Source organism: Aquarana catesbeiana, unplaced genomic scaffold, assembly GCF_042186555.1.
Source record: "Aquarana catesbeiana isolate 2022-GZ unplaced genomic scaffold, ASM4218655v1 unanchor225, whole genome shotgun sequence".
Lineage (NCBI taxonomy): Eukaryota > Metazoa > Chordata > Amphibia > Anura > Ranidae > Aquarana > Aquarana catesbeiana.
In genome coordinates, this window is record NW_027362652.1 from 1,382,329 (window position 1) to 1,406,619 (window position 24,291).

At 44.3% G+C, this 24,291-nt stretch overlaps 2 protein-coding genes across 2 annotated transcripts in view; both read right to left on the reverse strand.

Moving 5' to 3' along the window:
* The window catches only part of LOC141121577 (uncharacterized), a 137,870-nt gene that overhangs the window by 45,053 nt on the left and 68,526 nt on the right, over positions 1–24,291 (reverse strand).
* On the reverse strand, positions 910–23,859 carry LOC141121552 (uncharacterized). Its single transcript, XM_073611177.1, has 7 exons — positions 23,747–23,859; positions 17,134–17,247; positions 16,872–17,006; positions 16,662–16,785; positions 16,448–16,545; positions 16,217–16,358; positions 910–4,956 (listed from the first exon to the last, which is right to left on the reverse strand). The coding sequence occupies exons 1-7, from the start codon at positions 23,831–23,833 to the stop codon at positions 3,296–3,298; spliced, it is 2,361 nt and encodes a 786-aa protein (XP_073467278.1). The 5' UTR covers positions 23,834–23,859; the 3' UTR covers positions 910–3,295.

The following is a 24,291-nucleotide window of genomic DNA, read 5'->3' on the forward strand; positions in this document are numbered from 1 at the left end:
TCAAGGCACCACTTTATGCAGACACCATTCTTGTGATGCCACACACCACACAAGATGAAAGGAAGGAGGAGGATTCTGGCAGTTTTGGAGTGATGGTGATGTCACCATTATCCCATCTCTTCCCTTGTTTATCTGGTAATAGCACAAGGAGCTGTCATTAAGCTAGTGGCACCTTTGGGTACTATGTACTCCATACTTATTTATATAGGCGGGCAGTATCTGGGGCCTCCTTATAATTAAATAAGGCCTCTGCTCTCAGAACACTGCAAACACCCACCACCTTTGTGGAAAAGAAGCCCTTGTACTCATCAACATGGGCACGAGGTGTTTTGCAGAGGGGATCTACCCTGAAAAGGCACCAGGGTGGACCCAGGAAAGGAGGGGACGAGCATGTGGACCCTTCTTCCTGAACCATACTAGGCAACATGTCTTCAACATAGGCGGGTGCCCCCTGGCAAAGCACCTTGACCCCATGTGGATGAGAAAATGGTAAAAAAGAAGAAAGCAAACGCAGATGTTAAGGTGAAATTTGTGTACAAGGAACACCTTAAAAATTACCGCTATTTTATTCTCCAGGGCCTCTGCTGTCAGAAAATATATGTTTGGGGGTATAACAAATCTTCAGGCCCAAAATGTGCATTTTAAAGTCTGTGGAAAAAATGGCAAAAACAGCTCTAGCAATGAAAGGAGTTAGTGTGAACTAGAAGGAATCACTCTCCTGCAATCACACTGTAAACATTAGAGCTCCCCCTAGCTGCAGCCCGGTAATAATATTGCTGGGAGATCTATTTATTTAGGTGTTATGTAGCACTTACCCCCGAAGGGGCCAGTCGATTTCTTATTCAGTGCAGAGGCAGCCAGGCAGACAGCAAACAGTTCACTCACACCAGCTCAGAAAACAGTCTAGGGGATGTCTAATTGAAGTTTATTGCTGTAGAACTTGAGCAGAAGGAGTATCCCACTTACAAGGCACAACAAGGGAGAAATCAATAGCTTAACAGTAATTACATGTTACATTCCACATGGTAAAGCTTTCACTGATAATAGAGCTTGTGCATGCAATTGAACATATACACATAGGCAATTCACATACATTTTTTCATGTCTATAAAACCTATTCTTTTTTTTTTTTTTTTTTTGTAAACTCTTTTTATTACAATATAAAAGGTAAAGTTGCAAAACAGAGCTTCAGGGCATACCCCAGCTCAGCAAAATACAATTCTACAATTACAGTTGCAATACAACTTAACAACAAAAACAGAGCAACTAGTGCTCAGTACCATCTACAGGGTCTACAGTTCTAATTATGTCCCTTAGGTGGTAGGAACTTAAAGAGTATAATAGGGTCCTACCCACAGGAGGGAGACAAAACTGTCTGAACACCACATAGAAAAAGAGCAGCACATTTTAGGAAGCCGAGGGGGTCACGTAGGAACCTGTGGTGGTATCTGAGTTAACCCAAAGGTCCCAAACCTTATTGAATTTACGGGGACAGTCACAAGACTTATAGGTGGTTTTATAAAGTGGATTAACAGAGTTGATCAGGGCCTTTGAGAAATCTAGGGTAGGGGCATGGTCAGACTTCAACCTCATTACTATAGCCTTCCTAGCATAAAAAAAGCATTAAACCAAGGAAAGTTCTGGTGGGCCGTTTACAAGCCAGCGAGTTTACCAGGCCTAACAGACAAATGTCCATTGTCAATGGAATGGAAATTGTAGTTAAAGAATATCTAAATTTTGTCACCTCAGATCAGAAATTAGATATAACAGGGAATCTGCCGGGTCACTAACACATCTCCAGCACCGAGCAGGGACCCCCAGGGTAAATTTAAAGCTTTTTTTTTAAAAAAACGTTGTGGCGTCGGATAGACTCTATGCAGAATTTTGAACTGTGTCAGCCCGTCATTGAATGAGATCTATTGGAGGAAGGGATATTCCTGTACATTCTCCCAGTCCTCACTGTCCAGGCTTGGCACCTCCACACACGGGCCACCATCAGGGGGGTACAGGCAATACTCTTGTAAGGGGCCCGAGCATCCCAAGGGGCCCGGCTGGCCAGGCCGGCTCCCCCTAGAGCTGCACATGAAATTAAACTGTTATCTGCAGGCAGCCGCTGGCCCGTGCGGCCCCCGAAATAAAAAAGGACAAAGAAGCATACAAGCCTGAGTCTCCGCCTCCTTTCACATCAACAGCCCCCCCATGATCGAGGCCAGCCCTCGCTCTGCTTACTTCCCTGCTGAGGCGGAGCCTGGTGGCTGCTGCTGCTAGGTTAGTTTGCAATCTGATTGGCCGGGACTTGGGCAGGAGGTGTGGTCAGTTTGTCAGTGGTGAAAGTGGACCCAACCCTCTGAGGTGCATGGAGAATACGAGAGAGCAGCATGGGGGGTAAGTCACACATAGTGTGTGCTGCTGTGCCTTCTATGCTGTAGATTTGGACTCACTTTATTCAATCCCCTTGGATAGGACAACTGAGGCTGACAAGCTGGCATGATGGAGTTGGATTGTGAAAATGGATTAGGATGATTCTGGGTGGGGATGAGAGTCACATTGTGGACAGCCTCTTCACTATGTAGCTCTCATCCCCATCCAGAGTCATCCTCATCCATTTTCACACAGGGTTTCTTAGGAACCTGAGTACGCTGCTTTATAAACCCTATTCTTTTTTAAATACATAAACATGGTTAGTGCAGTGAATCTTGATTGTAAGTATTCCCGGTGAAGTTACCCTATTGAATAAAGAATTAAGTGCTCAACAAAACACAGTGTTATTGGATGAAGCATCATTCCTGCAAGGATGACCTTCCATGTCAATATCAGCATTCCTACCTAACTAGTACCATAAGACCTGTGAAACAAGCCCTGCACTCCCACTAAAGAGGCATGTCAATAAAGTCATTCCACACAAATAATGATCTTACTCAATCTTACAGGTCCCTGGAATGAAGCAAAGAGAGATACATTCTATCTAATGCTATCTAAACACTAATATACCCAAGTCCAAAGGGCTCAAAGTTGGAATAAGTGCAAATGTTCAGCCTGACTGTGAATAGGTGAGGGAGATACTCCTCCTCTAAATCCAAGCAATAGCACTTGTGTCTCAACCTTAACTGAAAGCCAAGTAGTCTCCTGCCTTAGGCAACTGTTCAGTCTCTTTCTTTTTCCAGGATGGCCAGCTTGCTGTGGGGGTGACTACCGCCAACGGTGTTATACCCAGCTTCATGTGTAGAATTCTGGGTCGGTATTTACAATGTATTAACAATACGGTAATATGGCCGTGATGAATTCTAGCCATTATTTAACAGGAAAGTGGCTTCTTCCTCGTGTGAGATCTCTGATGTTTGGAAAGATTGGACTTCTGTGAAAAACATTTCCCACACTCAGGACAGGGATAAGGCTTTTCCCCTGTGTGAGATCTCTGATGTGAGACAAGTGCTGATTTTTGTAAAAAACATTTCCCGCACTCAGAACAGGAATACGGCTTCTCACCTGTGTGCAATCTCTGATGATTACGAAGATGGCACTTTTCTGCAAAACATTTCCTGCACTCAGGACAGGAATATGGCTTTTCCCCCTTGTGAGATCTCTGATGTCTGTAAAGATGGGGCTTCTGTGAAAAACATTTACCGCATTCAGGACAGGAATACGGCTTTTCCTTCGTGTGAGACCTCTGATGTATGACAAGTTCTGCTTTTCGTGTAAAATTTTTCCCACACTCAGAACAGGAATACAGATTTTCACCTGTGTGCAATCTCTGATGATTACGAAGATGGCACATTTCTGGAAAACGTTTTCCGCACTCTTGACAAGAATAGGGCTTTTCCCCCTTGTGAGATCTCTGATGTCTGTAAAGATTGGACTTCTGTGAAAAACATTTCCCGCACTCAGGACAGGAGAACGGCTTTTCCTCTGTGTGAGACCTCTGATGAGAAACAAGTACTGATTTTAGTGCAAAACATTTCCCACACTCAGAACAGGAATACGGCTTCTCACCTGTGTGTGATCTCTGATGATTATGAAAACTGGACTTCTGTGTAAAGCATTTCCTGCACTCATTACAGGAATAAAGTTTCTCAGGTGTGTGCAATCTCCGATGATGAGAAAGATTGGACTTATCTGAAAAACATTTTGAACACTCAGGACAGGAAAATGGCTTCTCCCCAGTGTGAGATCTCTGATGTCTGACAAGTTCAGATTTTTGTACAAAAGATTTCCAGCACTCAGAACAAGAATACGGCTTCTCGCCTGTGTGTGATCTCTGGTGATTATGAAAATGGGACTTCTGAGTAAAATATTTCCCGCACTCATTACAGGAATAACGTTTCTTATCTGTGTGCAATTTCCGATGGTGATTAAGACTGGATTTATCTGAAAAACATTTTCCACACTCAGAACAGGAAAATGGCTTCTCCCCTGTGTGAGTTCTCTGATGTAGGACAAGTGCAGATTTTTGTAAAAAAGATTTACAGCACTCAGAACAGGAATACGGCTTCTCCCCTGTGTGAGACCTTTGATGTGTTACAAGATCTGATTTATTTACAAAACATTTCCTGCACTCAGGGCAGGAAAACGGCTTCTCCTCCATGTGAGTTCTCTGATGTCTGTAAAGATGAGATGTATGTGAAAAACATTTCCCGCACTCAAGGCAGGAATACGGCTTCTCCCCAGTGTGAGATCTTTCATGCAAATTAAGTTGAGATTTAAATTGGAATCCCCTCCCGCACTCAGTACAGGGAAACCTTTTATCTATTGGAAGGATGGCACCGTCCCTCACAGTGTGAGGTTCCTCAGGATAAGAGGAATACGATGGTCCATCTACACTGTGTGGTGCCGGATGGACATTTGAGGTAGCCGGGTTTTCTCTTGGACTATACTGTGTGATGTCCTCATCTTCTACTTTACAGTCTGGAAACAAAGTGAGACAATCCTCTGAGGTTTTCCTCATCTCCTGTCCATGTACTGAAATAGAGATAAAAAGATTATTACTAATGAGAAATTAGAAACTGCAATGCTGCAGCTGAAAGTGATTATTTTGCTAACCCTGACACATGAGGCATGTATAAAACACAGAGTATGAGTTCCAGTTATTGGACCTTACTAAAAAGAAGATGCTTAATGCCTCGTACACACAAGCGGACTTTCCAGCAGACTTGGTCTGACGGTCTTTCCGCCTGACTTTCCGGCGGTCTACCTGAACGGACGGACTTGCCTACACACGACCGGACTTTTCGGCAGGCTAGGTCCGCCCGTCTTTCCGACGGACTTTCGCCGGAGTTACGGCGGACTTTCCGAATGAACGGACTTGCCCACACACGGACAAGTCCATTCATTTTGAACGTGACTCAGGTACGACGGGACTAGAAAAGGAAGTGAATCTCGCCGCTTTTATCGGCGAGATTGACACCTTGCGAGCCCCGTCGCGGGGCATTCCAGGCCCTTAATAAACAAAGACCAAAAAGATAGCTGCGCTGGAATTAGTGAGATAAAATCAAACAATAAAATGATGTGATCACCTTATTGAACACAAAAATGAAAATAAAAATGAAAACATCCATACAAAGTGAATTTACAGTGAAACAACAGTAAAGCAGTCCTCTTGGGAAAAGAAAAACTAAACCAATAAACCCAAGAAGTCCAATAGCAAAAAATGCATAAAGCAGAAAAAAGTTCATTAAGGTGAGATAATCTTGGCAACGGAGAGAGTAGCAAACAATCAAACGGTGTATGACATGCGTCCTTATCACCCGGGAAAATGTGGCGACAGAAAGATTCCCCCACCTATAAATAAACTGCCCCTTACCGACTCCTTTGATCTCTTGTCAGGAGATCATATGGGCGTGTGGCCATCTACCCCAGCCTCAGGTATAGGTAGTGAACGGATCCCATGTAAAAACTCCTTAACGGAAATCTTGTAAATGCTGGATGGGCACTCGTTCCCCATGGAAACATAAATAAAAACAGCTCCCATAGCGTAACAGGTTTAACAATTTATTAAAAGAATAAAATGGAATAACACTCACAATGTAGTAGAAAAAGATGCGCATAAAATTCGAACGCCGGCCGGCTTCAAAACTGCTGCCTGTAGCTTCCGGGATCAGCGAGGATAGTGGTGACGTCAGCATGCCGCTTCTCCCTATGCCGTTTCGTCACAACTGACGTCTTCCAGGCCCTTAAGTCTGGTATGGATTTTAAAGGGAACCCCCTACGCCGAAAAAACAGTGTGGGGTCCACCCCTAGAATCCATACCAGACCCCGATCCGAGCATGCAGCCCGTCCAGTCAGGAAAGGGGGTGGGGACGAGCGAGCGCCCCCCCCTCCTGAACAGTACCAGACCGCATGCCCTCAACATGGGGGTGGGTGCTTTGGGGAGGGGGCGTCCTGCTGGCCCCCCCACCACAAAGCACCTGGTCCCCATGTTGATGAGGACAAGGGCCTCTTCCCTACAACCCTGGCCGTTGGTTGTCAGGGTCTGCGGGCGGGGGGGCTTATCGGAATCTGGGAGCCCCCTTTAATAAGGGGGCCCTCAGATCCTGGCCCCCCACCCTTTTTGAATGAGTATGGGGTACATGGTACCCCTACCCATATACCTAGGGAAAAAGTGTCAATAATAAAAACACACTACACAAGTTTTTGAAGTAATTTATTAGACAGCTCCAGGGGGGGTCTTCTTCCGGCTTCGGGGGTCTTCTTCCGACTTGGGGGGTCCCTCCGGTTCCTCTTCTCCCGGCGTCCGGTTGTTTCTTCTCCGCTCTCTCTGGCCTCTTCTCCCGGTGTTGCAGTTCTTCTGCTGGCTCCTCCGCTGTCTTCATGCCGCTCTTTTGCCAGTGGAGACCCGGACTTCTGGGCTCCTTCTCTTCTTCCCATGTTGACACGACGGTCTTTCCGGCTGGAATGCTCTCTGAGAGCTCCGATATGACTTATATAGGCGGAGACCCCGCCCCCTTATGCCGTCACAGTCCCTGGGCATGCTGGGACTGTGATGTTTTAGGGGGGTGTGGTCACCGGGTGATGTTGACCACACACCCCTAAAACGTCACAGTCCCAGCATGCCCAGGGACTGTGACGGCATAAGGGGGCGGGTCTCCGCCTATATAAGTCACATCGGAGCTCTTAGAGAGCATTCCAGCCAGAGAGACCGTCGTGTCAACATGGGAAGAAGAGAAGAAGCCCAGAAGTCCGGGCCTCCACTGGCAAAAGAGTGGCATGAAGACAGCGGAGGACCCGGCAGAAGAACTGGAACACTGAGAGAAGAGGCCAGAGAGAGCGGAGAAGAACCAACCGGACGCCGGGAGAAGAGGAACCGGAGGGACCCCCAAAGTCGGAAGAAGACCCCCCCGGAGCTGTCTAATAAATTACTTCAAAAACTTGTGTAGTGTGTTTTTATTATTGACACTTTTTCCCTAGGTAAATGGGTAGGGGTACCATGTACCCCATACTCATTCACATAGGGTGGGGGGCCGGGATCTGGGGGCCCCCTTATTAAAGGGGGCTCCCGGTTTCCGATAAGCCCCCCACCCGCAGACCCCGACAACCAACTGCCAGGGTTGTCGGGAAGAGGCCCTTATCTTCATCAACATGGGGACAAGGTGCTTTGTGGTGGGGGGGCCCCACAGGGCGCCCCCTGCCCCAAAGCACCCACCCCCCATGTTGAGGGCATGCGGCCTGGTACGGTTCAGGAGGGGGGGCACTCGCTCGTCCCCACCCCCTTTCCTGACCGGCCGGGCTATGTGCTTGGATTGGGGTCTGGTATGGATTTTAGGGGGGACCCATACCAGACCTAAGGGCCTGGGATGTCCCTCGCTCGCCGCAATAGGAAAATTTGTTTTTCCTATTGCAGCGAGCGCGAGATGCAGTACCCTGTCCGTCGGACCAGCATACAGACGAACGGACTTTCCGTCAGGAACGGAGTCCGGCGGACTAAGATTTGAAACGTTTCAAATCTAGGTACGGCGGACTTTTGGTAAAAAAAAAAAAAAGTCCGCTGGAGCCTACACACGATCAGATTGTGTGGCAGACTCTGGTCCGCCGGACCAAGTATGCTGGAAAGTCCGCTCGTGTGTACGCGGCATTATGCTACCCAAAAAACTGTTGAACATGGTAATAAAGCTGGCCATTTACTTGCTTACTTAGCTAGGCCTGAATCTGTCCCCACTTCTATTCTCCGTATTCAATTATCTACTGGGCGGATTGGCACTGCCCCTCAGGAGGTTCTGGATGCTTTACTGTCTTTTTATACCGACCTTTATGCTACCACAGTTCAATACTCTAACAAACATTTATATGAGTATTTGGCTCAGGTATCCCTCTCTTCTTGTAGATGTGGGGAATTGGATGCACCTCTTTCCATTGAGGAGTTTGTCCTTGCCATTTCACAACTACCTGCTCACAAAACTCCAGACCTCTTTGGCTTCCCGGGTGAATGGTGTGCTCCATTTAAACAATTACTGAGTCCCTTTCTTCTTCGTACATTTAATGAGGCACTGGATGCAGGTGTTCTCCCTTCCTCTATGTGGGAAGTGTTGATTGCTCTTCTTTTGAAAGCTCACAAAGATCCTCTTAAATGTGACTCTTTTAGGCCAATTTCCTAATTAATGTGGATGTAAAGATTCTAGCGAAAGTATTGGCAAATCGATTGAGTAAGGTGGTTGTAAACTTGGTGAAAGGTGATCAAGATGGTTTTATACCTGGTCGTTTCACTAGAATGAACATTTAAAAATTTTCAATACCCCCATGAATGTCATCCTACTCGTGTTATTGCTTCTTTGGACACCTGTAAGGCCTTTAATAGTGTTGAATGGCCCCATCTTTTTCGTATACTGCAACTTTATGACTTTGGCCCCCGTATGATATCTTGGATACGTCTCCTCTATACTAACCCTGTAGCCAGAATTAGAGTGAACTCCCATATTACTAATGCTTTCCCGATAAACCAAGGCAGTCGACATGGGTGTCCCTTCTCCCCCCTTTTATTTTTTCTGGCGATAGAGCATCTTGATGTTCATAGCCATAATTCCTCGACTATTAGAGGTCTTCCCTTGGTACGATAGAGGAGCATATTTCCTTCTATGCAGATGACTCCTTGGTTACTTAGCTGATCCCCATGACTCCTTATACTATTTACTAGAAGAAATGACCACATTTGGTGATTACTCTGGCTTTCGAGTGAACTGGGACAAATCTAGCTTATTCCCCTTAGACCAGGTGGCTATGTCTATGATTCAGCTAGAGTCCAGATTGCAAGTTGTAACCCTATTTAGGTACTTGGATGTCAAGGTTCAATTACCTTTATCTACAGTATTACCAATAATGTGTGTCCTTTGATCCCTGTTGCAGCTTCAAACCAGGCAGTGGATGAACCTACCAGTAGACCTAATGGACAGGGTCAATATTCATAATAACTTCCCGCCTGCATGATGTCATATAACATCGTGGACTTAAAGGGACGATATCTGGCTGCAAGCATCATCCAGATATCTTTTTCAGCCAGCGATTCCCTCTTGTATAAAAGCCATCCTCCCCCCCCCCCCCCCCCCCCCGCTGGCCACTGGCTTCTCTCCAGGCACTCCAAGATGATCGGAGTGCCTAAGATCTCATCCGGCAGTGGCGCCAGGTTACCACAGAGCTGGCCAAGGACTGGATGGTCCCCAGTTATCTCTATGATCCTGGGAGCCTGAAAGCGACGTTATGACGACACTTCCAGCTCTGGTAGATGTAAACGCTGCCATTTTTTCCCAAGGTAGAGGAGATATCTGGAGTCTTATATGCCCCAGATGTATCCATAAAGAGGACCTGTTATGCCTTATTTCTATCACAAGGGATGTTTACATACCTTGAACAATGGCTGAATGCTCTGTAGATAAACAAAGACTTGGTGTGGGTAGATATCCTCTTCGTCCCAACGCATTTCAGAAATGGTTATTTTCATTCATCAGGGGTAGAGTGGAGGAAGGATGGCACAATTATTTATCCAGCAAGTACGTGACACCAAGAGCAGCTGTTATTAAATTTATAATCAATTGATCATCATCGCCAGCATATGAGACTACACCGCCTGGTCCCCAGAACGGCCCTGAATATCTCACACTGGGATCATCCAGCGGCAAAACACACATCAGCCCAAGGAGTATACCAAGGAGGGGTCTGATATTGAGTACTCCAAGAGGTCTTGAGTGTGTGGCGCTGAGAGATTCTCACATAGGTAAATGGTGAATATGTTGCCCAGAGCATATACATTGTTGTTTTTTGTATATTTTTAAAATGATGTAATAAAGTACTGGTGTTCTTTTATGCTAGCATTATGATTCCAGAGCATTCAGCCGTTGTTCCTAGGTTTAATATAGGCTTGATATATGTTGTTGTTTTTTGTATATTTTTAATATGATGTAATAAAAGTACTGGTGTTCTTTTATCCTAGCATTATGATTTGCATTTGCCTTAAAGTGATTGTAAGGGTTGTTTTTTTTATTTTTTTTTAAATAACAAACATATCATACTTACCTCCACTGTGCAGTTTGTTTTGCACAGAGTGGCCGTGAACCTTGTCTTCTGGGGTCCCCCGGCAGCTCTCGCAGGTCCTCCACACATCAGATAACCCCCTAGAAGAAGCACTGTCCGGGGGTTACCTTGCGGGTGCGCTCCCGAGTCCAGCATCCATAGACACGAATGCCGAACTTGGCCCCGCCCCCCATCGCTTGCGTCATTGGATTTGATTGACAGCAGCGGGACCAATGGCTGAGCTGCTATCAATCTATCCAATCAAGAGCCCGAACCCCGTAGAGAGAGAAAGAGAGAGAGAGAGAGAGTGTGTCTCCACCGACAGAAATTTGGGGCTCAGGTAAGTAAAATGGGGGGGCTGGGGGACCGGTCACTGCCAGGTGTTTTTTCACCCTAATGCATACGATGCATTAGGGTGAAAAAACACGAGGGTTTACAACCCCTTTAAAGTTCCATTTTGTGGCAGTATCTCCTTTTGTACTTAGAAAAAATGCTAAGACAGTCTGATCTTACTAAGCTTATTTCTACCCCCTACTCTGCCCCAGCGATGAACCCAATCCTAGGTTCAATCGTTGTTCAGGTATAACGGGCTTCACTGGATATACCGTTTACAGATGCAGATTGAACTGAATTTAGTGACACCTACAAAAACTCTGTTATTTCCTCCGAAGATAGAATCATACAGCTTAAAATCTTTCATCATTCTCACCTTACTCCTGCTCGATTACAAAAAAAGGGTTTATGACCCTCAGCAGAACGTTTCCGAGGTTGCGGTCAGGTTGCTGACTTCTTACATGGTTTCTGGTCCTAACCGGTAGTCCAGAGAATTTGGGAGGAAGGAGGTTCTTTTTTTTTCTTCCACGCTGGGCTTGCCTAACATTTTCCATCCCGAAACTGTCTCCTGGGAATCTTTGGAGACCTGACACTTTCTCAATATCCCAAAAGATTATTACGCATATTATACTTTTTTGCTAAGAAAATATTTTTACTGTCCTGGAAAGGGTTGGTTTTACCTACACTGTCTTATACTTATTCATGACTCCCTCCCCTTGTATAAACTCAGGAACTTAGGGGAAAAAAAAAAAAAATGTTTAAAATACGGGGTCGGTGGCTTACTAATCCCCTTATTTTGACCTCCCGACATCCAAAATATTAATGTTGTCTTTTTATGGTTATGGTTATGGATAATGTATAAATTGTTATGGAGTACACAACTTCTGTTCATCATGTGCTTTCTCTGTGATTTCTATATTTGCTATTTAATGAGACATGCAAGACATTGAAGTGGCTTAGTTGTTTAATGTTTTTTTTGGGGGGGGGGTTGTGTATTGGGTTTCTCTTTGTACACCTTTTTGATACAACTCAATAAAACGGAAGCAGTCACCACATGCTCCACCAGGAGTATGTAGACTTTGTGGGATCCCTGTAAAGGGCGCCAAGGATATTTGTAGGGGGATGACAGGTCTTCCATTAAGACTGTTCTGACTCATTGCGTATCTAGCTTCCCTACATTGTTGATATCTATCCATTTTTGACATTCCACCCTAGTTTTTTGGGCTAGTTAGTTTCAAAACATATGTTGCCGTGGAAGTCTGTCAGGAAAACAGAAAGTTTCATATCAAATACTTACCGTAATTTTCCTTTCCTGGTGGACTCCATGGCAGCATAGCTTTGGGTAGCCCCATCCTCGCTCCTACCCCACACCCATAGGACCCCACTTCCATCAATTTTCAGGCTGCGCCAGAGGCCTCGTTCCATAACTAGCCTACTCATGACTCTGGGAGGGAACTTCTGCTGCCATGGAGAACATTAGGAAAGGCAAATTACGGTAAGTATTTATTAGGAAATCTTCAGGTTTTCCTGACAGACTTCCATGGCAGCATACATTTTGGAACTAACTAGTCCAAAAAACAAGGGGGGGGGGGGGGGGGGGGGGATGTTGAAAAAGTAGGGCTTCAATCATAGCACTTAGCCAACAGAAACCCTATGGATAGATATTAAACAGTATAAGGAAGCTAGCTACACCCCACAATGAGTTAGAACAGCCTTAATGGAAGACATGTCATCCCCCCTACAAATACTCCTGGCACCCTTCCACAGGGAGCCCACAAAGTCTATACACTCCTGGTTGCGTGTGTGGTGACCGCTTCTGTAGAAACTAAGCCCTAAGCTCTATAAGCTTATTGGCTAGCTGGAATGACCCATCCAGCGATGATTCTGGATGATATCTCTGTCCCGCTGGTTCTGCTAGAGAGAGTGACAATATGTCCCAAAACTCTGAGCAAGGCTGTAGCTTGAGAGCATGCTCGAAGTATCCCAATATCCATGGCATGGAACCAGTTATCCTTAGTGGTCGTTTATATGGGAGGAACAAATCTTTTGTTCTCATAGGATGCCGAAGCCACCTCAGATTGCCACCCAGTATGGATATAAACACTACCCGTACTAGACAAAATGCCAACAAGGATCCCTCATGGCGCAATGTCCAGATCCCTTCAAACCTCCTGACTGAGGAAAAAAAGAACCCACAGAGAGGCTGCCTTCATGACTGAGCCTTTACTCAAAACTGGACTGAAAGAGGTCCCATCTGGAGCAGCAAACTGCCAAAGGGTTCTAAAGGCCCTGATTCTAGCAACCTTCCTGCTGAGTATATAGCCCTTAGAGAGAATGACATTATGACGCAATCCTTACTCCAAATGGACTGGAGGTGATCCCACCTAGACCTGTAAGTCACCAAAGTAACCTTCCTAGCCTAAAGCTTTGATATTGGCAAACTTCCTGGCTGCATGTCTTCATAACTCAGAGATCTGCCCTCTAAGAGAACTTAAGATCAGTAGAAAAAAACAGAATGTATCTGACCAGGGGCCTGAAGAAAAAATAAATAAAGCAGACCAAATGAAACAAGCATTATTCAAATCCTTTTGCAGGATTTATAGATATTAGCTTAAAGACACAACAGTCAAGCCTAATCAGTCTCTTCCTCCCAGGATGAGAAACTAATAGAGATGAACAAGGGTGGAGCATTGCACTCTGCGACAGATGATCTCATCCGAGAGAAAAGACTTCAATCCAATAACCCGGTATTCAAAAGCAGGGACCAAGGCCTGTTTGACCAATGGGGAATTACTGCAATAATTACCATGGTCTTTAGCAGCAGACCCCCAAAAAACTGTATATGGATCAGACTGGAGGGAAAGCATATGGCTTGTGAGACCTTTCGTGATCTAACACAACATCCACACCCAGGGCTTGGCCCAGGCCCCTAGGGAAAAGCTTCCCAGCTTGTAATAGTAAGGAGATGCTAGCAGATCTAATGCTGACATCTTGTCCAGAGATGAAATCCACTTGGAGGAACTTGGATGTAGGAAACACTTGTTGCCCAATTGGGCCACAGAGTATAGGTTCTTCCCAGAAGTTCTGAATGTAGAGTGTAAGAGATGTTAGAGAGAGTCTACCCCATCCAGATCACAGTCATCCCTACTTCTTCTCAGTGGACTGACCCTTCAGGTTCTGACCTGCCCTCTGATGTAGGCCACCACTGTGATGTTGTTCAGCCTCATTGGAGATTAAAGCCTGCTGTCAGGTGACAAAAGGCAAGGGGAGCATAAGGACTCATTTACACTTGCTTCGGCTTCAACACACATTAACAACTAGTTTACATTTGCTTCAAAACAAGGCTTCGGACACGCTTCATTAAAGCTCTCTGAACGCCAGTCAAAGCCTCGGTTACTAAATAAAACGGTTAGCTTACAGTCCTGTTTACACCTTGCTTTTGCTTTGCTTTGGCTTCCCTTCAAAAATTGCACCTAAAGTAGCTTGAGTTGTGCTTCAAAGCGTCTTCAAAGCCCCCATAGAAGTCTATGTCAAAGCTCACTTGAAGCCCCACCAAAGCCTCATCAAAGCCCCACCAAAGGCTTATCGAAGCCCCATTGAAGCTTCACCAAAGGTTCATGGAAGCCCCATCGAAGCTCCACCAAAGCTTTATCGAAGCCCCATCGAAGCTCCACCAAAGCAAAAAGCAAGGTGTAAACAGGACTGTAAGCTAACCATCTTATTTAGTGACAGGAGCTTTCACTGATCTTTTAGAGAGCTTTAGCAAAGCCTGTCCTAAGCCATGTTTTGAAGCAAGTGTAAACTAGCCCTAAAAGAGCTGGCCAGAAAACCGGAATGTTCAAAACAACTGACAGGGCAGTTCCACTGGCAAAACAACTTGCCCTTTCAGGACAGGAAGCCTTCTCAATTGAGCCCACCCCAATGTAGGGATGGGAGAGACCATGGTCCTGATCATCGGGCATTGAGACACTAACAGGTGAAGAGAAGAAAGCCAAGATTACCCAGCATCCTACCACCAGTATGCTCTAGTGGCAAAAACAATGTATCCTGAACCGTGATGAATTAAGTTCTCAGATACATAAGGATATGCGTTGGAGTTAGATGACTTTTTGAAAGACTAGCCAGCCAATCTCTTGTAGGGATCTGAGAACTCCCTCTGTATTCTGACAGGGATCCCTGTCTAGAGAAGGAGTGCATCGAGATTCCAACCAGCAGACATGTATGCTACATAATGTCTTAACCCATGTAGAAACAGAGAAGATAGCTCTGGGAATTGGACATAGACATCCCTCTGAAAAACTACAGTACTCAGCTTAAAATCACATTAAAATCAATCTGCTGTCCTTACTATTAGAGATGGTAAGGCTGATGTTGGCTAGCAGAATTTGTCTATTGTTGGTGGAACAAAGAATACCTCCTGACACAGTCAGAAGCTTAAAAGGTGATTACTACAAGACATGAGCAGATCCCTAAAGGTTAGGTTCCCCTAAACCAGGACTCCGCCCACATCAGGCAGTAAATGGGTCCTCTGATCTCCTACCAGTTCATTTCTTTATTCATGGACCTTAGTCAGAGAGTGAGGAAACAACAAGAACTGTCTTTTATCGGAGTGACAGTGATGAGGGGATTAAAGGACGAGTGTCCCCACCCCCTCTATCACTCATTGCCATCTTCCCAACACAAGAAGTCCTGCACTTCCTTATTTAGTCCATGATTTAGTCATGAATAACAGCGGGGCTGAGCCCAGCCAGAGGTTAGAGAGTGAGGATGGGGGGAGAACAACCAAGATGAAGACTGGACTGATCCTGAAGACCACCATCATTGGGTTATTGACTCCTCCCTCATTATCACTTTATGTTTAAAGTTCCGAGGTTTGTGAATGTTATCACATTATTATCAACATGTAAAAGTCTGTGCTCCAATCAAATCATCAGATATAATGTCCAGCTGGTAGAAAATGGGTGTAAAAAAAAGAATACATATTATGTGTATATATAGCAGTGGGTAGAGGGCAGAAATCAGGACTATGTAATGTATCAGAATAATGTAACGTACAACCTAAAGTATATGGCTCAGGGGTCAGGAGTATGTAATGTACAATATAAATTATATAGTGTAATGGTCAAGACTCATAATATTGGTATTCAGTAATCAGTGGTGGCTTAAATGTTTACTGGAAGTTACAGAGGTCCCACACCGCTGGATACATAAATGGTGTCTGCAGCACAGAGAAGGAGGATTATCAGAGAGAAATACAGGAATACAGGACGGGGAAAACAGCTCAGGAAAGTGACAGTGGTATTACAGGCTGATATCACCCAGTCCTTTCCCTACTCTGGACCAATCAGTGAGCAGTATGAGTGGAGGAATGTATTTAGTGTTAATGACCCACCTGTGCTGATCTCTGTAGGAGTGTCCTCCTCTATAAATGTCCCCGTTATTTCATCCTCCTCCATAGACTGCTGATCATCCCTCGCATATGTCTCTTCTTCTTCTGCGTTACCCTCAACTTTAGAATCTCTTAGATTTCCACTCTGAATATATAATAAAAATGACATCAATAGTAACAATGCAGATAATGTACAGATCCTAATGATACTATCAGTGATTGTTCCTCATCTACCTGATGATGGTGAGGGATGGTGTGATCTTCCTGTGTGGAATCCCGGGAATACAGAGGACAGGGACATCTCTCTGGTGGGTTCCCATTACTGGATCCATCTGTAGGAAACACACACACTGACTGAATACATTGTTTCTATGTGTTTATCAGATGATGGGGGATCTAGGTGGACCCTCCGTACTGCTCTCTCCTTTACAATAAAGTCTCCTCTTACCTGGTGATGTGAGGGGCGGCTGATTGTCCATCATGACGTCCTTGTAGAGATCCTTGTGTCCTTCTAAATACTCCCACTCCTCCATGGAGAAATAGACAGTGACATCCTGACACCTTATAGGAACCTGACACACACAATGATACAGTCATCATCCAGACACATCCCTTGTCTGTTACTGGATAATGTCCCAGAATTCCCAGCACCGCTCACCTCTCCTGTCAGCAGCTCCATCATCTTCTTGGTGACTTTTAGAATCTTCTGCATGCTGTGTCTCTCAGGTTTTAGGGAGTCACATGGAGGTACTGTGATGGTCATATGATCACCTGACTTCAGAAGAGGAAATCTCTGTATTGGAAAACCAATAGGAATATCATGTTAGAATCCCAGAATCCTCCTCACCTCTCTGGTCAGGTCTGTATTTTCTTAATAGAGATAAGAGTGATGTCATGTGACCTCCCAGAATCCTCCTCACCTCTCCGGTCAGCAGGTAGATGATCTCCAGGGTGAGGTTTAGTATCTTCTCAGTTATGTGACTCCGGTCCTCCTCCATCCTCATTGGTGTGGTCATGTGATCTATACAGTTTTTCTGTGGACAGAGAATTATCTGGATGGTATTGGTTAATACAATATTAGGACGAGGATGTAAGGGGTCAATAGTCGGGCTGCCTCCAGCAGGAATTGGCACAGCCAATTTGTAGCTGTTGCTTGCAGAGTTACCAAAGCTATAATAATACACACTAAAATTGAAGCCACATTACAATGTACAATGTATAAGCATCCAAAATACCCCCCAAAAAAGTTGACCAGCTCACCCTTTTAGTGCTGTTTGTTGTCATCTATAGGGGCTTCCCCTTAATGATGGGCATGAGTATCAAAGAGTGTCCAAATCTTGTATAATAGGACTATAGTTTAAGTCTCCGTTAACATATATGCAAATCAGATGCGATTTGAACCACATCTGATTCACATAACATGTGAACCGGCAGCCTTCTCAATGCTGTTGGTTCACACATGTGCGGGCGGCCACGGTACAGTTCTAAAAAGGGTGCTGTGCAATTTTCAGTTTGGTTCAGGTGCGATTTCAGGTAAAAATTTGCACCTGGGGAGTGTACCAAGATAAGGCTTTATGGTCTATGGTGACTGAATTTATAGCAGACAAATTTGATCTCCCTAATATATGCTCCGCCTTGCGTTGCCTCTTGGGAATTTTTGACCAAGAGGAAATGGAGGTGTATACCGAATTATTACTCTATTTTGGGGTTTGGAAGCTCATAGCAAGGAGATCTCTAGGGAACATGTGGTTGAAGGTAGTGAATGCTGACATTCTTCTATATCATATGAGGCCCAGGGATCTCCCAAGAAGTTAAGGAAGGTGTGGTTTCGGTGGGTGGACTCGAAGAATACATTGGAGGAGGATGTGGATCACTGAATAGTTCAGGGGTGGGGAGACGCTGCAAGATCAATGTTTTTTCTTTGATAAGCCCCAACTGAAGTTTGGGGGGTACGAGTACAGCACATTGTTATAAAAGATGGGATTTTAGAGCAATATATTCTATCTGCAATGGCCCATGGTTTCATGTATATAGTTATGTCACATGAGGGAGGTTAGTAAGTGCCTTGGTCTTTGTGGGAGGGAAAGGGCATTCTGCTAATTTCCTACTGTTGTAATTGTTGGGGTAAATTGTCTTGTTGGTTCATAATAAAAAAAAAAAAAAAAAAAAAAACAATAGCAGATTTCTTGGATAACAGGTTTGGATTTAGGACTCTGGTAGGAGTCTTCTATGACTGGTAGCGCTGGCCTTATTGGCTGGTTTACTGTGAAATGTATATTGTTCTCATGCCCGTTTTTCACTTACCTGCCATTTTTTATGTGAATTATTTTCTTATGCTAAATAAAAATCTTTAAAAAAAAAAAAAAAATTGCACCTGAACCAGTGGACGGAAATGCACCGGACTGTAGGGCCGAAACCGCGGCCGCACATATGTAAATAGAGCCTAAAGGAGCATAATAAACAGTAACTCCAGAACTGAAGACTCAGCCTCTCTGGATGGTATCTGCCCCTGTGGTGTCCTGTCACTACATATACAGTTGTGCTCATAAGTTTACATACCCTGGCAGAATTTATGATTTCTTGGCCATTTTTCAGAGAATATAAAGGATAACACAAAAACTTTTCTTTCGCTCATGGTTAGTGTTTGGCTGAAGCCATTTATTATCAATCACCTGTATTTAAATCATAATGACAACAGAAACTACCCAAATGACCCTGATCAAAAGTTTACATACCCTGGTGATGTTGGCCCGATAACATGCACACAAGGTGACACAAAGGGGTTTGAATGGCTATTAAAAAGGTAACCACCCTCACCTGTGATCTGTTTGCTTGTAATTAGTGTGTGTATAAAAAGGTCAATGAGTTTCTGGACTCGTGACAGACCCTTGCATCTTTCATCCAGTGCTGCTCTGACGTTTCTGGATTCTGAGCAGGGGCGTTGCTAGGTGGCGAAAAGATCAGGGGCTTCAGCCCGAAGTCCAAGGCCGGAACGGGGGGGAGAGGGGGGCTCGCGGGGGATTTTGTGGTTGTGTGGTGGTGGGGTAAGCTCATTTGCTGCCTGGCTTACCAGTGCCCACCAATGCTGACCACTAAACTGACCTACCTAACTTACACACACTGACCTACACACACAAGTAATGGCCGGTGCTGCGCTGTTAAAAAATTATAAGTAACTAAAGCCTCATAAACTAATAAAAAACACTGTGCAATATTGCTAAGGTGCTAAAAGGTATATGTGCAAAGTAAATGATAATCACAAAGATGAATACTGAGCTGTAAAAAAAATAACTAAAACTTCACAAACTAATGGGAAACACTGTGCAGTATTGCTAATGTGCTAAAGGTATATGTGCAAAATAGATGACGATCACAAGGATGAATACTAACACATAGGGTGATATATAAAATCTTCCAACAATACAGTGCAAAGTGACGATATTTTTTCACGATTCACGTTCACAATATTGGCCCAGGAGTGTGGCATGAATATGCCAGCAACGTGAACACAGATCCTCATTTTTTTTTTTTACACACATGCGGTTGGTTGCCTCATAACCGCAAGGTAAGAGGCCATTGCTATTAGTGTGTTTTTGCACGAAGAGGAAATCCTTATTCCTGCACTTTGCACTGTGAGGTTTTATGCACAGAAGAGACTGAGTAATCTTTTGCACAATTCATTTGCACGTTGCATTTTGTTCCATTTATGGAAGAGGACTATTATTATTAATTTCAGCACTTTGTATTATTTGGTTTACTGTCACTTTGCACTTTTAAACCAGTCACTGAATTGTTGTAAGATTTTATATATCACCGTATGCGTCAGTATTCATCCTTGTTATGAATACTGACGCATACGGTGTGTGTTTGCAGCAGTTGTTTGTATTTATATTCACATAATAGCTCAGGAATATATTTACTTTTTACCTACATACACACACTGACCTACCTACACTGACATACACACACTGACCTACCTACACTGACCTACAGTAAAATACACACACTGACCTACCTACACTGACATACACACACTGACCTACCTGACCAGTAGACAGTCCAGACTTCATGTTGTGTCCTGCAGCAGCAGCAGCTCAGCTGTGGTATGCGAGGTAGCCAGGAGGAGAGCCGCCCGCCCGAGCACCGAGCGCGGATCGATGTGGCGCAGCGGCCGCATTGTAATTCCTGCCTTCTGGAGCCTGCAGCGCCTATGATGGACGTCACACGTCCCGTCATTGGACCAGTGGGACGTCCATCATAGGCGCTGCAGGCTCCAGAAGGCGGGACCTGCTATGTGACTCGGGATTGAATCGGTCCCCGCTCACCGGCGCTCGGAGCTAACAATTAAATTGTGCATGCTTGACACTGGGGGCTTTGCGGGGACCCATTCGGTGCCCCTGATTCTGAGTCATGGGGAAAGCAAAAGAATTGTCAAGGGATCTGCGGGAAAAGGTAGTTGAACTGTATAAAACAGGAAAGGAATATAAAAAGATATCCAAGGAATTGAGAATGCCAATCAGCAGTGTTCAAACTCTAATCAAGAAGTGGAAAATTAGGGGTTCTGTTGAAACCAAACCACGGTCAGGTAAACCAACTAGAATTTCAGCCACAACTGCCAGGAAAATTGTTCAGGATGCAAAGAAAAACCCACAAATAACTTCAGGTGAGATACAGGACTCTCTGAATACATGTGGTGTGGCTGTTTCAAGATGCGCAATAAGGAGGCACTTGAAGAAAGATGGGCTGCATGGTCGAGTCGCCAGAAGAAAGCCATTACTACGCAAATGTCACAAAGTATCCCACTTACAATACGCCAAAAAGTACAGAGACAAGCCTCAAACCTTCTGGCACAAAGTCATTTGAAGTGATGAGACCAAAATTGAGCTTTTTGGACATAACCATAAACGCTACATTTGGAGAGGAGTCAACAAGGCCTATGATGAAAGGTACGGAGGTGGATCGCTGATGTTTTGGAGATGTGTGAGCTACAAAGGCACATGAAATTTGGTCAAAATTGTTGGCAAGACGAATGCAGTATGTTATCAAAAAATACCGGAGGAACATTTGCATTCATCAGCCAGGATGCTGTGCATGGGACCTACTTGGACATTCCAACATGACAATGATCCAAAACACAAGGCCAAGTCGACCTGTCATTGGCTGCAGCAGAATAAAGTGAAGGTTCTGGAGTGGCCATCTCAGTCTCCTGACCACAATATCATTGAGCCACTCTGGGAAGATCTCAAAACGTGCAGTTCATGCACGACAGCACAAGAATTTACAGAAGAATGGGCAGCTTTACCATCTGAGAAGATAAAGAGCCTCATCCACAAATACGACAAAAGACTTCAAGCTGTCATTGATGTTAAAGGGGGCAATACACGGTATTAAGAACTGGGGTATGTAAACTTTTGATCAGGGTCATTTGGGTAGTTTCTGTTGCCATTATGATTTTCAAAAGAGTAAACACTGTTGAATTATAATAAATGGCTTCAGCCAAACACTAACCATGAGTGAAAGGAAAGTTTTTGTGTTATCATTAATTATATTCTCTAAAAAATGGCCAAGAAATCATAAATTCTGCCATGGTATGTAAACTTATGAGCACAACTGTACAAAAAGCAGAGCTGCACGATTCTCAATAAAATGAGAATCACAATTATTTTGCGTAGAATAAAGATCACAATAGCCTCACGATTCTGAAGAACTGTTTTATTTTAAAGATTTACAACCCCTGAACATTAGGTTATCAAACAAGATGGCAATATAATTAGACATAATACTCTTTGCTTCAATCTAAATCAAATTTAAAGAAATGTAATGAAAAATAATGTAATGTGAAACAAAAAAAAATTACCATTACATAAAAAAAAAAAAAACATTCAAAAAGGTATTAGGTCAGAGTAAACCGATTTAAAGATTTTTAGCTAGACACACTAGCCTGTCAACATTTTGTGGTTTCAGTGCAAAACAGCGACAAGAGACAATGTTGCCCCCTGTGCTAAAAACCCTTTCAGAAGGCAAGCTGGTTGCAGGAATGCAAAGGTATTTCCTGGCCAGTGCAGACAATCTCGGATACTGCTCCTTGTGAACCTTCCACCAGACTAATGGACCATCTTCAATGTCAGTGTTCCCCAAAAACGGGTAAGACTGTAGCTCCAAGGCCAAGCTGACGGATTGTTGTTGCCGTTAGCCTGAGGCTGGATCTGATGGCCCTTCTTTTTTTTTTGCGCTGCTTTGAAAAAAAAAGCTACCTAAGGTCTTTAACCTCTTCCTTCCCCGCCCATAGTCAAATGACATCCGCAGGAGGGATCTCCCACCTATGACGTCCTTGGCTTCCCGGCTGTCTAGGGGGCACGCGCGCGCGCCCGCTGCGTCCCTCGGGAGCCGATGTGGGTGCCCGCCGGCCACTATGTCCGCCAGGCACCCGCGATTGCCGGTAACAGAGCAGGGATGTGGATCTGTGTGTGTAAACACACAGATCCACGTCCTGTCAGGGGAGAGGAGACCGATGGTGTGTTCCCAGTACAGAGGAACACCGATCAGTCTCCTCCCCTTGTGAGTCCCCTCCCCCTACAGTTAGAATCACTCCCTAGGTAACACAGTTAACCCCTTGATCGCCCCCTAGTGTTAACCCCTTCCCTGCCAGTGACATTTATACAGTAATCAGTGCATTTTTATAGCACTGATCGCTGTATAAATGTGAATGGTCCCAAAATAGTGTCAAAAGTGTCCGATATGTCCGCCTCCATGTGACAGCCATGATAAAAATCGCAGATCGCCGCCATTACTAGTAAAAAAAAATGTAAAAAAAAATTTAAAATGCCATAAATCTATCTCCTATTTTGTAGACGCTATAACTTTTGCGCAAACCAATCAATATATGCTTATTGCAATTTTTTTTTACCAAAAATATGCAGAATACATATCGGCCTAAACTAAGCAAAAAAATGTTTTTGTTGGTTTTTAAAATTGGGATATTTATTATAGCAAAACATTAAAAATATGGTGTTTTTTTTTTTTTCAAACTTGTCACTATTCTTTTGTTTATAGCGCAAGAAATAAAAAACGCAGAGGTGATCAAATACCACCAAAAGAAAGCTCTATTTATGGGGAAAATTTTTTTTTTCATTTCAGTCCATCTGAAACCCGGACACAATATTCAGACAGGAATGTGGCTCAGAACAGGGCCCGATAGGAGGGTGAGAGGGCACTATGTGCGCCACATTACTATTCTCTTTAAAGCGCCCAAAGGTGTCCCAGTTCTGTTACAATCTTATAGTGTATATTAAAAAAAAAAAAAAAAGTTTTTTGCTGTGTGTCGCTAAAGTGTTTGGGGTTTGGCTTGAAGAAAAAGTAGCAACCTTGGGGGGGGGGTCGATTCGAGATTGCAATCTTTTAACGATTAATCGTGCAGCTCTATTAAAAAGGTGAATAAAAATGCAAGTATAAAAGACATCACAGTGACTATGGAGGAAGAGGACGGACATGACGGTGGGGGGGGGTTAATAAAAAAAAATAAGATCTTATTACCTCCTCTGCTGCCATTTCAAGCAATGTCTCCTCTCTACTTCTTCCCAACTCACCTCTCACCCGGGACTTCCTATTTATACCTGACATCACTTCCTGTATTTCATAGAGACTTCCTGTCTGGGTATAAATGAGATCACCACCTTGTGGAGCTCAGGGGAATTGCAGCCCTGAGAAACATCTCATAGCGTGAACACGGCTGTGTGTGTATGTACTGTATATCCTTATAGATGGGTCATTATCCACTCCCACTAATAAAACTCTGATTAGGTGCACACTGCACACAAGGAGAACACACTGATTAGCTGCACACCAGGAGAACACAAATTCAAATAAGCTTTATTGGCAGGACCACATACATGTTAGCATTGCCAAAGCAGTTGAGTTTCTATAAGAAAAAGAAGGGGGGTAATATAGGGGGGAATGGGCATAAGTCCGTGCAAAGGATTTTTAAGTCCTCAGTCTTTCATGTCCCTCTCAGTCTGTCACACATTGGGCAGCTATTTTTACCGTTGGCTCCTCTTCTCCCAGTAGAAATTGGAGTTTCC